The sequence below is a fragment of the Protobothrops mucrosquamatus genome, unplaced genomic scaffold, assembly GCF_001527695.2.
Source record: "Protobothrops mucrosquamatus isolate PMUCROS unplaced genomic scaffold, P.Mucros_1.0 scaffold2164, whole genome shotgun sequence".
Lineage (NCBI taxonomy): Eukaryota > Metazoa > Chordata > Lepidosauria > Squamata > Viperidae > Protobothrops > Protobothrops mucrosquamatus.
The window spans coordinates 244548-258896 of NW_015388260.1; the positions used below are offsets into that span (position 1 = coordinate 244548).

The 14349-nt window shown below is 41.1% G+C and overlaps 1 protein-coding gene across 1 annotated transcript in view; it reads right to left on the reverse strand.

Moving 5' to 3' along the window:
- Positions 1-14349, reverse strand: part of PKP4 (plakophilin 4) — a 94946-nt gene that overhangs the window by 37203 nt on the left and 43394 nt on the right. Inside the window, exons 4-7 of the mRNA XM_015824223.1 lie at positions 14154-14285; positions 13862-14052; positions 11993-12548; positions 47-238 (exon numbers count right to left, since the gene is read on the reverse strand). Coding sequence (XP_015679709.1) covers positions 47-238; positions 11993-12548; positions 13862-14052; positions 14154-14285 — 1071 coding nt within the window. The remainder of the gene's footprint in view (positions 1-46; positions 239-11992; positions 12549-13861; positions 14053-14153; positions 14286-14349) is intronic.

A 14349-nucleotide genomic window follows, 5' to 3' on the forward strand; every position in this document is an offset into this window, starting at 1 on the left:
GTGCAGAGGTTCTAGGATAACAGAGAAATAACTGTTTCAAACTTACCTGAGCCAGTTCGATACAATGCCGTTTGAGATCCTTGGGGTACATCACCTGTTCCATGGCTTGGACTGTGGTACACTGGACTATAATAAGGTCTACCTTCATAAATGGGACTGATATGTAAATCAGGAGATACAGTAGAACGTAACTCCTGTCCAAGTTGACTATGTTGACTAGCATATGAACTCCTTAAACCTAGGAAAAGAAACAGGAAAAAAAGCAATAAATGGGGTATGATGATTACTATGAGTAATCTATTTTTCTTCCTCCAGGTTTTTGTCAGTAGTACTGGGGGGGGGGGGGGGGAAACCACAAGAAAAATTCACTGCCCCAAAAGAGGAGACATTGAAATAAGCAGGAAGTAATTTAAGCTAAATAAATTCATATCCAGACTTATACTTTTTGAATGAATTGGCATCCTGTTATTTATTGCCCTTTATTGTTTCTAAAAATTTCACTACTTACTAACCCACTTCTTTTTGAATGGACTACCCAATTTTCTTAATCAGTTCTTCCACATGATTTAGGAGCTTATTTTTCTCTTTTGGTTTTCTTGTTTTAATTTTGATCTAAAGTGAAAAGTTCAGATTCTATCCTGGTACTTTCTCTTATTTATAACCCTTATGATTTTTGTGCTTGTTTAATCTTCATCCACTCCTCAATTCCACTGTTATCCAGATCTGTGTTCATTGTTCAAGATGGCAGGGAAATAAAATATGTGAAAATTGATGTACTGTAGTGGTATTATAGTTAATAATATTCCATTTATTATCTGGAATATTGCCTTAGGTTTGGAAAGCAATCCCTTTCTTAAGTGATCATTCCAACATAAATCAAAAGTTGTTCCGCAGCCATATATGATGCAGTACAAATAAACTGCCCAAACTAGGAAATGCATCACATTTACTTCATTTCCAATTGTCTGATTGATAGACATGCTTTTTGATCCTTTAAACCAGTGAAGCTTTCTTCACATTTTGACTATGTCACCTTCACTGTTCCATGACAAATGTCTCCTTACAGCTGCAACTTTTCTTCTGAAATGTTTGCCAGCAATATTTAACATTTAGGCAGTATAAGAGCCAGAACACCTTGGATTTTGGAGGACATAGCTGGTGCTTCTGTTATTGAAAAACAAGGCTTTCTTCACGCCTCAGAAGTCTCCTGACCTTTTCTCACCCTTCTAGTTTGGGTCTGGCTACCTGGCCAGCTTGTTGACAAATAATACCACCCACTGTAGTGTTTCAATAGATTGACTGAAATAATAATAAAGTCAGTGAGAATTTGGAAACATATAGATGTACACTTGGCACATACTCAATCATTCCCAACAAATTGTAAGTTATCATTTATTATTTTTTCCTAAATTCATGTGGAATTGTACAATTGAGACTGTTAAACATTTAAATTTACAGTGCATATGAGAGGCTGTGTTTATTTTACATCTGACAACACAATTCCATTCTTCAAACAGGTGAAAAAGCAGTCTTCTATCTATCTATCTATCTATCTATCTATCTATCTATCTATCTATCTATCTATCTATCTATCTATCTATCTATCTATCTATCCATCCATCCATCCATCCATCCATCCATCCATCCATCCATCCATCCTATTTCTACACACAACCTTTCCCATCCACCCATCCATCCACCCATCCATCCATCCATCCATCCATCCATCCATCCATCCATCCATCCATCCATCCATCCATCCATCCATCCTATTTCTACACACAACCTTTCCCATCTCAGCTAAGTTACACTCGACGGTTTCCAAATATGTTATTTAGCTCCAAGAACATGCACTTCTTAGATGGTTTAGAACAGGGCTTTTCAACCTTTTCACTTATTGTACCACTTTTAGGATATGGCAACATCCGAGTACCACCAGTCGCCTAGCAAAGTGTCAAAAACTTGATGACCCCCAAAAAAATAAATGAAAAAAGTGATAAAGTACAGGTAGTCCTCGACTTACAACAGTTCGCTTAGTGACTCTTAGAAGTTACAATGGCACTGAAAAAAGTGCCCCCCAAGCCACAGCCAAGCAAGACAACTGCCTGCCCACCCGGCAGTGCTCTTCCTCCTGTCCGAGGTTTTCATTGTTGTGAGCATTTCTGTTGAGGATTGGCAGTGGAGGTGGCGTGGGGGGCTGTTTGGTTTTTATTCCCCCCTTCTGATGGGTGGTTGCAGCAGGTTTTGGTCAATTCACATGACCCTGGGACACTGACCATCATAAATATGAATCAGTTGCCAAGCATCAGAATATAAATCACAAGACTCTGGAGATACTGCAACATTCCAGCTGATCGGCGCTTCTTCTGGGCTCAGCAGAAACTCCAGGATCAGTGCCGCTTTCGAGCTGATTGGTGCTTCTTCAGGGCTCAGCAGAAGCACCAGGATCAGCACCGAGCTCTAACTGGAGCCTGTCACTGATTCTAGCGCTTCCACTGACAGCCCCGAAGATGCGCCAATCAGCTGGAAAGCGGCACTGATCTTGGTGCTTCCGCTGAACCCTGGCAGCTCCAGCCATCTCTTGCTCAGGCTTGTGCGGTGCTGCCACCGGTTCAGCTCATTCCCCTCCCCTGCTACTTTTCTAGGATGGTCGCGTACCACCTGCAAGGTGCCAATGTACCACAGGTGGTACCCGTACCACTGGTTGAAAAGCCCTGGTTTAGAAGATACCTGAAGATAATTTATGTCACTAAAGCCATTGTGAGTGGTTGTTAAAGAGTTCTGAACTAAAATATCATCAATATTAAGATTTTATAGGCAAGATTTTTTCCTACTATCTAAATGAAATAGCAAATGCTTAAGGATATTTTTGGAAGTCTAAATGAGACTGATAAATTTAAAATGAAATAGATAAAGCAGAGGTACTGAAAAAGGGAGAATGATCACAGAGGTTATTGTGCTTACTCTCAAAAATCAGATTGGTTTCTTGAGGTACAAGTAACCAACCAACCAATCAGAGGTACTGTCTGTTGGATGTTGAGTAGCTTCTGTGAATTAGTCAGAGATTTTCCAAAGTCAGTTAATAAGTGCTTTCTATTAGAGAGGTTAATGACTGCAATGTATAGTAAACTGGGCTAGCTTTGCTCTGTAGAAATAATTTAAATTATTTCTATTCTGATAATCAGGGTTGTTGACTACTATCTTGGAAAGCTCTCAAAGGAGAAATTCATGGAAGGCAGGCCCTTTGAGGCTTATTATTAATTCGAACATTTAATACTACTTTTATGCTGGAGCAGCATGCCTCCAATTACCAGCAAGAGAGCATCATGACTCCATCTGCTTGTGAGCACACTGGAAGCATCTGGTTGACCTTTGCAAGAAATAAAATGCTGGACTAAGATGGGCTTTGGTCTGATCTATTAAGGTCATTCTTCTGTTCTTGTAACAGACTTGTGCAATTAGGCTACTATGGGCTACTATGGGATTGCTCCATTAGAAAATGTAATTGATTATGATACCAACACATTTGTTTGTGGAACACCACTAATTATTACATACTACCCTTTCAGCATCTTTTCAGTTAAATTAGCATCTAAAAACAACAGCCATTTCCAGAGAGGAAACATCCTTAACCAATACTGTATAGACAATAGTGTTACTTCTACAGAAAAGGAAATCCTATTACAATATAAAGTAAGCATTTTTATATTTTGAAATATGTATTTGCTGGCTATGTTTAAAAACAAACTGGACTATCACTTTTTTCCCTTTTTCTTCTTTCTCACTTCTTTTGTTAAGTTATAATCCGCTAGTTTAGAAAATAAAAATGGATGGCCATATAAAGTCCTCTTCATTATCTGAAGATTTACTTTTTATGTTTCAAATTTAAAAAAAATAAAAAAGGCTTCATGTATTACACACAGGAAATCAGAAAATACACACCATAATGAATCAAAGAATGAATAAGGATTTTGAGGGCAGGGGAACGTCAAGTATATAAAATGTTGTCCACAAACAACTGTTATGGTAGGGCATTAAATTTTTCTTCCGTGAAGAACACAAGCCATGTGCAGGAAATATGAAATAAGGTAGGGCATTCATTCAGGAAGAAAAGTTGTACTTTGGTGGAAGTGTCCCTGCAGGCAGTTTTTTCCCATTTGCGTGGTGTCTGTAGATGACACCTTCACCATAATAATAAAGGACCAATGAGAGAACACCATTAAACCATCAACAATATTTTTAAAGAAATCCAGTTTACTAGAGAAAAACAGCAACTTGCTATCCTTCCTGGACATCCTGATGAGCAAAGACCACAATGGCAAACACAATGGCAAACTACAAAAAAATCCCAACTATACTAACCAGGTGCTCCACTATCAAAGCAACAACCCAACCTCCCACAAGAGAAGCTGCATAAGGACTTTATTTAAATGAGCCCAAACACAGTGCAGCAACCCGGAACAGCAGAAAAAGGAAATAGAGCAGTGTTTCTCAACCTTGGCAACTTTACGATGTGTGGACTTCAACTCCCAAAATTCTCCAGCTAGCAATGCTAGCTGGAGAATTCTGGGAGTTGAGGTCCACACATCGTAAAGTTGCCAAGGTTGAGAAACACTGAAATAGAGCATCTATACAACATATTCCAACAAAATGGATATCCATGCAACTTTATCAGAAAGTCCCTGACCACTCAACCCAATACAGCACAACCAACACAAACCCTAAAAAGAATTATATTGCCATACATCTCAGAAACCACCAACAGACTCCTACAACCACATGGAATCAGCGTAGCACACAAGCGAATTAAAATCCTTCAAAAGGACCAAAAGACCCAACAATCCAAGAAAAAAAAAGTCATCTACAACATGCAATGTACCGATTGCAACAACCACTATGTAGGACAAACAGGCAGAAGACTGGCAGAACGCATCCATGAACATAAACTAGCAGTCAGGAGACATGATGAAAATTCTTTAATTTCACAACATATAGACAGATTTAACCATAGTTTCAATTGTGAAAATGTGATCATCCTACACCAGGCCAAGTCCAAAAACGCCAGGGAATTTCTAGAAGCCAGGCACTCTGACAAATCATCCATCAATAGACACAGATATTAACAACATCTGTAGACTATGCAAAACAGACTATCACACAGCCCCAAAAAGGAGCAAAAAGACCAGAGCACCTCTCCACCAGCAATCAGCATCCAGATCAGCACAGATGAAGTCCAAGGTTAACATCAGACCAACTGTCAAGTAAACAATATCCCAGTCAAGAAACTGCCAAAGAGCCAACAGTAAACAGAATCTCTAAGACCACCCCCACCAACACTGACAGGGCAAACCACCAGAATATAAATTGACAGTAATGTGGAATAATGAACAATTACTAAAATAATGATTTGTCTGCATAATTACTAGAATAATGATGTGCCAGGAATAATGCATAATCACTAGGAAAATTCTGTGTCAGTAATATGTGACTAACCTAATGCGCATTGCACATGGATACAATGTATGTAGCAAACCCTCCATTGTATACCCATGAGAAACGAACCTAATGTATTACAATGTGTATTTCAATGTGTAGTCCTTTGTTCCTGAGAAAAGGAAGTATAAAACTGAAGTTTGAACCCGCCCTCAGGGTTCAGAATTGCTTGTCTTTATTGCTTCTGAACCTGCGCAATAAACCTCTCTGCTAAAACCCTCTGGAATTCGTAAGAGTCCTTTCGTTTTCCACAAGAACAGCAAACTGCACTCCTTACTACTGTGTTTCCCTAAAAGTAAGACCTACCCCCAAAATAAGCCCTAGTTTTTGGGCGAGGCGCACGCCTAAAAATCAAGGCAGGGTGGGGGTGTGGAGCTTATCATTGCAGCCAGGCCTCCCATGGATTGACACTTGCCTCGCCGGCCCACTTCTTCTGTGGCCGAAGGAGCAGCTTCATTCTGCAGCTGAGAATGGAGCTCAGGCCTACATTTCGCAGTCAGAGGCTATAGCTCAGTTCTGGGCTGCATAGGCCTTCCGGAAAGGCCTCTGATGGCGAAATGCAGGACTGAGCTCCATTCTCAACTGCAGAATGAAGCTGCTCCTTCAGCCGCAGAAGAAGTGGGCCGGCTGGGTGGGGCTGTCAGTGCCGGAGTTGAGTGGAAAAGACACCCCCCGAAAATAAAACCTGGTGTCTCTTTTGGGGGCAAAAAAATAAATAAAAATAAGGACGGGTCTTATTTTTGGGGAAACACGGTAGCACTGATGTTACCTAGGTTGGTAATGAAATATCTTCAAGCAAACAAGCAAGCTCAGAGAGCACCAAGGACCCCCTCATCCCAACATACAGTATGTTCCCCATATACTATTTTTTAAAATGCGGTCCTGGGACTCCTAGAAATTCTCCAAGAGGCTGTCAGAAATCCACAAAATCAAAATTATTTGCCAGCCTATATTACAAATAATATATTATTAAAATTACATAAAACAATTGTGAGAAGCAAAAGTGCAGCAGATACATCAATTTTAATTTTTAATACAGTAAATGTTGATAAATATAACCCATATGAACAAAAGCTCTCTTGGGATTCTCCATAATTTTTAGAAGTGAGAAGGGGTTCTTAACTGCATAAAGATTTAAAAATCTTAGGGAAATAGAGGGAAATTCCATTTAACAGATCCTTATTTAGCAGTCTTCAAATGCAGCAGATAAATTTTCAATCTGGATATCCATCCCCCTGCCCCCAAATATAATGGATAAGCCCAGGGCACCCAAAGTAGTCTAGATAAGGCAATTGAATATGTTAATTTTAATGATACTTTTATCTCATTTGATATTTGTCATTTGTGTAATGATGTCATTATGTAAATGACATGAATTGAGGTGAATTACATCATTTATTTAACAATATCATTATGCAAATGATACAAATTATTGTAAATTATATAATAATGCGATTTGACAGACATTTGGGAGTAACAGATGCTATCTCCCCACAACTGGTCTGTTAACATTTGTATCAGAACTCTTATTTCAGAATTTCAGCTGTCTTATATGAAATAACTATAAACAAATTTATGCAGATGGATATTTATTTTATTTATTATTTATTTTAGTGAGCTTAAACGCTGCCCCAATTATAACTGATTCTGGGAAGCTTGCATATTCTGTGATATAAGGAAAAATATATGGAAAATGAAGCAAATAATAAACAGATCACAATTCTGTGGATATCATACTTCGAAAGAGACTCATTAAACCAATAAAGGTTTTTCCTTAAAAACATTCTGAGTTTTCTTTTTGGGGGCAAAATGAACATGATGCAGTCATAATAAAGCACTTAAACATATTTTCACTGAAATTTGCTGAATCAAGCAAAAAGTATCAACTTTTACGTATCTCTTATAAGATAAATTTAAACACATTTTCTCGGCTGCCATATTTTATTTCTTAACAAAACCTGTAAAATTTATTCATGCTGGTTTAATCTGTTTTGAAAAATATCACTGCATAAAATGGGTTCATTTCAGAATTTATGTATCTAGTGAAAGCATTTTAAATTGAAACATGAAAATATTCTTATGCTGAAATTATACTAATGATTGTGATGGGGCAAAAGGATAGGAATTTCTAAATAAACACATGCTCCGTTTTAAGATCCAGCTAACAAAGAATATAGAATCTTTCCATTCCCCACCATCCAGTCAGAGCTGAAAAAGCTTCTTGGATGAGAAGCGAAACGTCTTCAAAGAAAAACAAAAAAGTCCAGTTGCCTCTTGAAAAAGCAGTTTTGGGACAACTGTGACCTGGATGACTGAGAATTTCCATAGACATCTAACAAAGAATATAATTACCTGTAAGGTAATGCTGGTGCCAATGTTATCGGATTTTCATGTCAGTTGAAGACCTGATTTTTTAGCTCTCGGATTTGACAATTCATGTTATGTTTCACCAGGCCTTTGTCTTTTAAATGCCTCCCCGATACTTGTTCATTATAGTTTTATATTGTATTTTTAAGTAATTTATTATTGATTTTTTACCCGGTGCTACTCTTTTCTCTTTTTAAAAAAGGATTGCAATTTGCCATGTGAGTCAATAGATTGTGGGTGGGCTATAAATATTCCAAACAAATAATTAAATATCATGTTGGCTACTAAAGATATAATTATCAACTGCAAAAGTAATGTTTCAATAGCTTATTTGCCTGAAGTTTTTTTTCCTGAAAAAGTAGCTTGTGTTTTTCTAATTCTCAAGATACTTTAGAATTTCTTTAGAACAAAAGTTAATGGCATTTTTAACTAACTTCACCATTGCAGAGCAGAAATTGTGTTCATGTTTCATATTTCTTCACCATTTTATAGCCTCCAATATTTTGTGATCTGAAAAAATTCCATGGGGGAAAACTTGTGAGATATTTTGTTGAAATTTAATTGAGGAGTGGAAAGCCAGGGAAGCTGCAGATCTTTAGATCTTTATTATTATTACTGTATAATTACCGTATTTATCGGCGTATAACACGCACTTTTTCCCCCTGAAAATAGGGGGCAAATGATGTGTGCGTGTTATACGCCAATATAATATTATACGCCGATATACGGCCAGCCCGGGTAAATTCGGCCGTATTCTTCAATACGGGCCGGCCCCAGCAGTTCCGGCTGGTTGCCGGCAGTTGGCTGTTCCTCCCTGGCCGCCTCGGCTCCCCCCGGTTTGTCGGTGAGCGCCCGGCAGAGCGCAGCGTTGCCGGGCCTCCCCCCTTCGCGTGAGGCGTCTGGCGTTCCCCCTCGCGCTTGGCTGTGGCGGCCCGGGGTATTCCGTCCCGGCCTCGACACGCAGCGCCGCAGGGAACGGAAGGGGGAGGGCCGTACCTGGAGCATCACACGAAGAATTGGCTGAAGAATACGGCCGAATTTACCCGGGCTGGCCGAGAAAGGTGCACCTCAAGCCTTCCCCGCAACGGGGAGAAGCCCCCTCCCTTTTGCAAGGTCGCCCCCTCCCTGCTTTTGGGATGGGGGAGAATTGAGAGAGAGAGAGAGAGAGAGACACACACACACACACACACACAGAGGAGAGGGGAGCCGGCCGGCCCACCCGTTTCCCCCTTTCCCTGCGCCTGCCCGGGTAAATTCGGCCGTATTCTTCAGCCAATTCTTCATGTGATGCTCCAGGTACGGCCCTCCCCCCTTCTGTTCCCTGCGGCGCTGCGTGTCGAGGCCGGGACGGAATACCCCGGGCCGCTGCAGCCAAATACGAGTTGGAACGCCAGACGCCTCGCGCGAAGGGGGGAGGCCCGGCGACGCTGCGCTCTGCTGGGCGCTCACCGACAAACCGGAGGGGCCGAGGCGGCCAGGGAGGAACAGCCAACTGCCGGCAACCAGCCGGAACTGCTGGGGCCGGCCCGTATTGAAGAATATGGCCGAATTTACCCGGGCTGGCCGAGAAAGGCGCACCTCCAGCCTTCCCCGCAACCGGGAGAAGCCCCCTCCCTTTTGCAAGGTCGCCCCCTCCCCGCTTTTGGGGTGGGGGAGAATTNTAAATTCGGCCGTATTCTTCAGCCAATTCTTCATGTGATGCTCCAGGTACGGCCCTCCCCCCTTCCGTTCCCTGCGGCGCTGCGTGTCGAGGCCGGGGCGGAATACCCCGGGCCGCCGCAGCCAAGTACGAGGGGGAACGCCAGACGCCTCACGCGAAGGGGGGAGGCCTGGCAACGCTGCGCTCTGCTGGGCGCTCACTGACAAACCGGGGGGGCTGAGGCGGCCAGGGAGGAACAGCCAACTGCCGGCAACCAGCCGGAACTGCTGGGGCCAGCCCGTATTGAAGAATACGGCCGAATTTACCCGGGCTGGCCGAGAAAGGCGCACCTCCAGCCTTCCCCGCAACCGGGAGAAGCCCCCTCCCTTTTGCAAGGTCGCACCCTCCCCGCTTTTGGGGTGGGGGAGAATTGAGAGAGAGAGAGACAAACACACACACACACACAAAGAGGAGAGGGGAGCCGGCCGGCCCACCCGTTTTCCCCTTTCCCTGCGCGAGCGTGTGTGGATTTCCCCCCCTTTTTTTTCTGCCCGCCTGGTTCCAGCTTCTCACTATCCAGGTGTTTCTGCAAAGCGGGAGGGGTCGAGGGAGAGGGGGCGGTTGGTGGGAAAAGAAAAGATGGAGCAGCAGCCAAGGATTTATAAAGCAAGCGGCGGAGTCCTGCAGCTCAGAGGCGACACGGGGGGAGGGAATCGGAGCTAACCGAGGAAGGAGGCTGCTGTTTCTGCTGCTGCCGCCGCCAGCCGGGGCATAATACGGTAAATAAATACGAGCATAGGGGATCCGCGTGTGAACGAAGCCCCACTCCCCCTCCCCTTTTGCTTTCGCTCCCGAGCCGGCGCTTTTGAAAAGGGCTTGACTCCAGCCTGGGATTCGGAGCGGGAGACGCCGCCGCTGCTGCTGCCGCTGCCTGCGCTGCTGTGGACTTACAATATCCGAGCAAAAGACTTTGCAAAAGACCACCCCGCCAAGGGGGAAAGGCGCGCAGTTGGGCACCGTCTTCCTTCGGCGTCTCTTTAAACGGTGCTCGGATATTGTAAGTCCACAAAGAACTGGGGAAAAGAACCGGGCGGGCGGGCGAGAGAGGCGGGCAGAAAAAAAGGGGGGGGGAAATCCACACACGCTCGCACAGGGAAAGGGGAAAACGGGTGGGTTTCCCAGATAGTAGCGATTTCTGAGTAAACTTTTGTAAAAACAGAATATCCAAGTTTCTTTGTTAAAACAGTTGCTTTTACTGTCCTTTTACATTATTTACCTTATAAGTGGTAATAATATTAATAAAAAAAAGTTCTGAGCTACCCTTATTTTGCTTCAAAGTTCTTTATTTGAAATTTAAGTTTTTTTCCTGAAATTTCCCTCTTAAAATGAAGGTGCGTGTTATACGCCTGTGCGTGTTATACGCCGATAAATACGGTAGACGCCACCAATGTATAAGTTAAATAAATTGAAAGCCAGTTTGGTCAGTTAAGTCACTAGGCTAAAAAGTAGGAGATTGTGAATACTAGTTCTGCCATAGCCATGAAAGCCAGCAGGTGATCTTGGGTCAGTCCCTCTCTTTCAGCCCAACTCACTTCATAGGCTGGTTGTTGTGGGAAAAACAGTAGGAGAAAGGTGTGTTAGATAAGTTCACTGCCTTGAGTTATTTGTAAAAATAATAAAGGCAGGATACAAATAATAAAATAAAATAAATGCACAACCCTATGGCCAAATAGTGAAAAATCCATAAAAATGTTCTTAGAAAAAATATAAAAACATTTCTCCCCATCAAATTGATTCAGTCTTGAAAAAAATAGCAGAAAGGTATTTTGGAGCATAGTATTAATAATTAAATTATTAGGCAAGATAAATGTAAACTATAGAAGAATATTATTCTGTACTTTCCCCCCTCTTATTTCTAAAAAAAATGCTCTGAGAGATTAAGAGGACACTCTATAATGTGATTATCAATTTTTAGGCCAACTAAGATAATAGATTTTATTTTTACCATTTGTTATTTAGGTTGAGCAGGGGTATCAAACTGCCGGGCTGGATGCGTCACGCCAAAACCACACCCACCCCATTGCCGGCAATGGGAAAAAAGTTCCGATACGTTGCGACACGTCATGTGACGTCGCAAGTTTGACACCCGTGAGTTAGAGCATAATCATTTGTGCAATAAAAGCAAACCTAAATATGTGAGATCTGACATATATTTGCAGCCCAGAAATATTAGTAAGTTTGTATTTTTTTAGATTTGCTTATTCTTTCTTCCTCAGCTTGAAATTCAGTTCTGACTTAGAAAAGAAAAAAAAAGTGAAAATATGCAACCACGCTAACCAATTGTTATTATTTTTTGAAAGAATCAATTCCTTTCTTTAAAACATTCATTTTCAGAAAAATAATTGCAATAATTGCTTCCGATAATTCCATTTGTCATTAATGTAACATATAATTGCACAAAATTTTAAGTTGTGTCTTTACCTTTTTACTAACCTGTAAGGCTGTCTGGACGAGGTGGAACCATTCTTTCATAGATATCATACTGCTGTGCATATTGCTCAATGTCATGAAGTGTCCGTTGTAATGATGTTCCCAAATGTTGTGGAACAGCAGTCATCCCAGAGCGCTTTGGTGACGAAGATCCAACTTGAGTTAAGGGTGGAGAGGCTACTCTTGTCTGCGTATCATTTATTGTGAGAGGTGAACCAACTCTGACTGAAGGCTGGTATTGAGGAGTTCCTCCATTGGGGTTGGTTGATTGCCTAGATGTTATTGAACCAATTCGGCGCACTGCTACTGGTGAGGCAGGCCTCTGTGTAGTAAATGGAGATGCTGCTCTTTGAACAGGTAATGTTGAGAAAACATTAGAGCTGACAGACCGTGACTCAGTAATAGATGGCGAACCATAGCCACCTCCTAAAGAAGTTCTGAGTGATCCCCTTGAAGGGGAAACTCCTGTAGTGGTTACATATGAGGGAGATTGGGCCCTTGATGGAACAGAACTTACACGTCTCATGGCTCTGTTGGTGGAAGCTATGTTTGGTGCTGTCTATTAAAAAGGAGAAAAATAACGATATCAACAAAATAAATTTAAGTGTAAAGATTAAGTGAAAACCTCATATACAGATTTGGGATTAGGCCCTATTGGATGCACTGGAAAGTACTTGTGAACTTGTAAAATACTTTCCTTTTGTTACACTGAGCCTAAAATATTCTTAAACAATTTTATTTATTACAGCATCCATCTAGAATGCATTGTTAGAGAACACTGAACATTCTTTACTAAATAGAAAAATAAAAAATTAAATAGAAAATATTTTTCAGGTTTCCTTGAGAGAGGCTATAAAAAAATAACCCTGTAAAATGATTATATAATTATAACATTATAATTTTGTGTAACTGTATCTTTAGTTTAACAGTCATCTTTCCATTACAAATATAGGCTCAGGTTTATATAGTTGACTATAGTTATTGCAATTTGTAATAGTAAACAATGTTTTTGTTAAGTTTATCTTTACTTTTGTGGAATAGCTGCGATAAATATTGTGTTATTTTATTATTTTTATTTCTATAAATTTTATATGATTTGTTTATAATCTATGGACAATTATGTCTTATGACAATTATATTAATTTGGTAAATATTATTTTTTTATACTGCATATACACTAAGTTATAATTTAGTGGACTTTTCTTAAATGTACATTCATACACACACTTTCAAAATTTAAAATTCACAGCTTTTCAAGTGCTGTGATATTTTGTTTTTTAATGAACAATAAATTGAGTAAATGTTGCAAACTTTAAAACATTGGGCACCTTATATGGCAGAACAGTACCCAGGAAGAGAATATATTCTTCCTATATGCTGCCCATTCTCCACATCTGCTCAAAACAGTTGGAAGCCTTTCCCGAGCAGATTTTGGAGGAAAATGATGAAGGGAGGGGGGAAGGCTGTGAAGAAAGAAAATCCCATGGTACTAGAAACGAGTGCCCCATAGGCAGAAAGAAATCAGTATCATAATAAAGATCAGACCTCTACTACATAACTTAGGGCAGGGGTCCCCAAACCCCAGTCTGTGGACTGGCACCAGTTTGCGGCATGCCAGAAACCGGGCCCCGCAAACAAGCAAAGCCCCATTCACGGGATGCAGGCAGCACAGGAAACCATGCCCCCTCTGGTCTGTGGAAAAACCTCTCTCCACAGAACCAGTCCCTGGTGCCCAAAAGGTTGGGGTCGATGACAAGGCCTTTTCTTATAAAATACAGACATATCTCCTTACACAATGACAAAGCATAACTATTTCCAAATGATCAGCAAATGGAACACTGAATGAAAACAGGTGCTGGAATTTAGCTGTACCTGTACCAAAGTTTGTCCTTCAGCACGTGAACTTCGCACTAAATGGTTATTATTTGCTCCTGCAAAAGAATGCTGCTGTCTGCTCTCTCCTTTTCCTGGGTTCTGGCTGTTATGGAAACTGCCTACTTCCTGGTACCCACTATCAGAATATGAATTCATCTGTGTTGAACTTCTAGAGTTACCAACTGATCCTGCAGAAATAAATCATTACAAGACTGACATTATTACAAGTTACCACAAAAAAACTCTTGAATTGAAAAATGTCAGATTATTTAAAATGTATATAACAGACCCTCACTTTCATGAAGCGATGTCTGCTCTGGAGAGTAAAGATTTCCTTGTTCAGGCTCTGTTCCAACATGATAAGAAGCGATAGGAACACTCTCAGATGTTCTGAGCTTATTTACACCTGTGTTTGGAAATTCTGAAAGCAGAGTTTTGTTAGTCAATAAAAACAGCTTACGTGTACCTTTCTATACATTCATGAC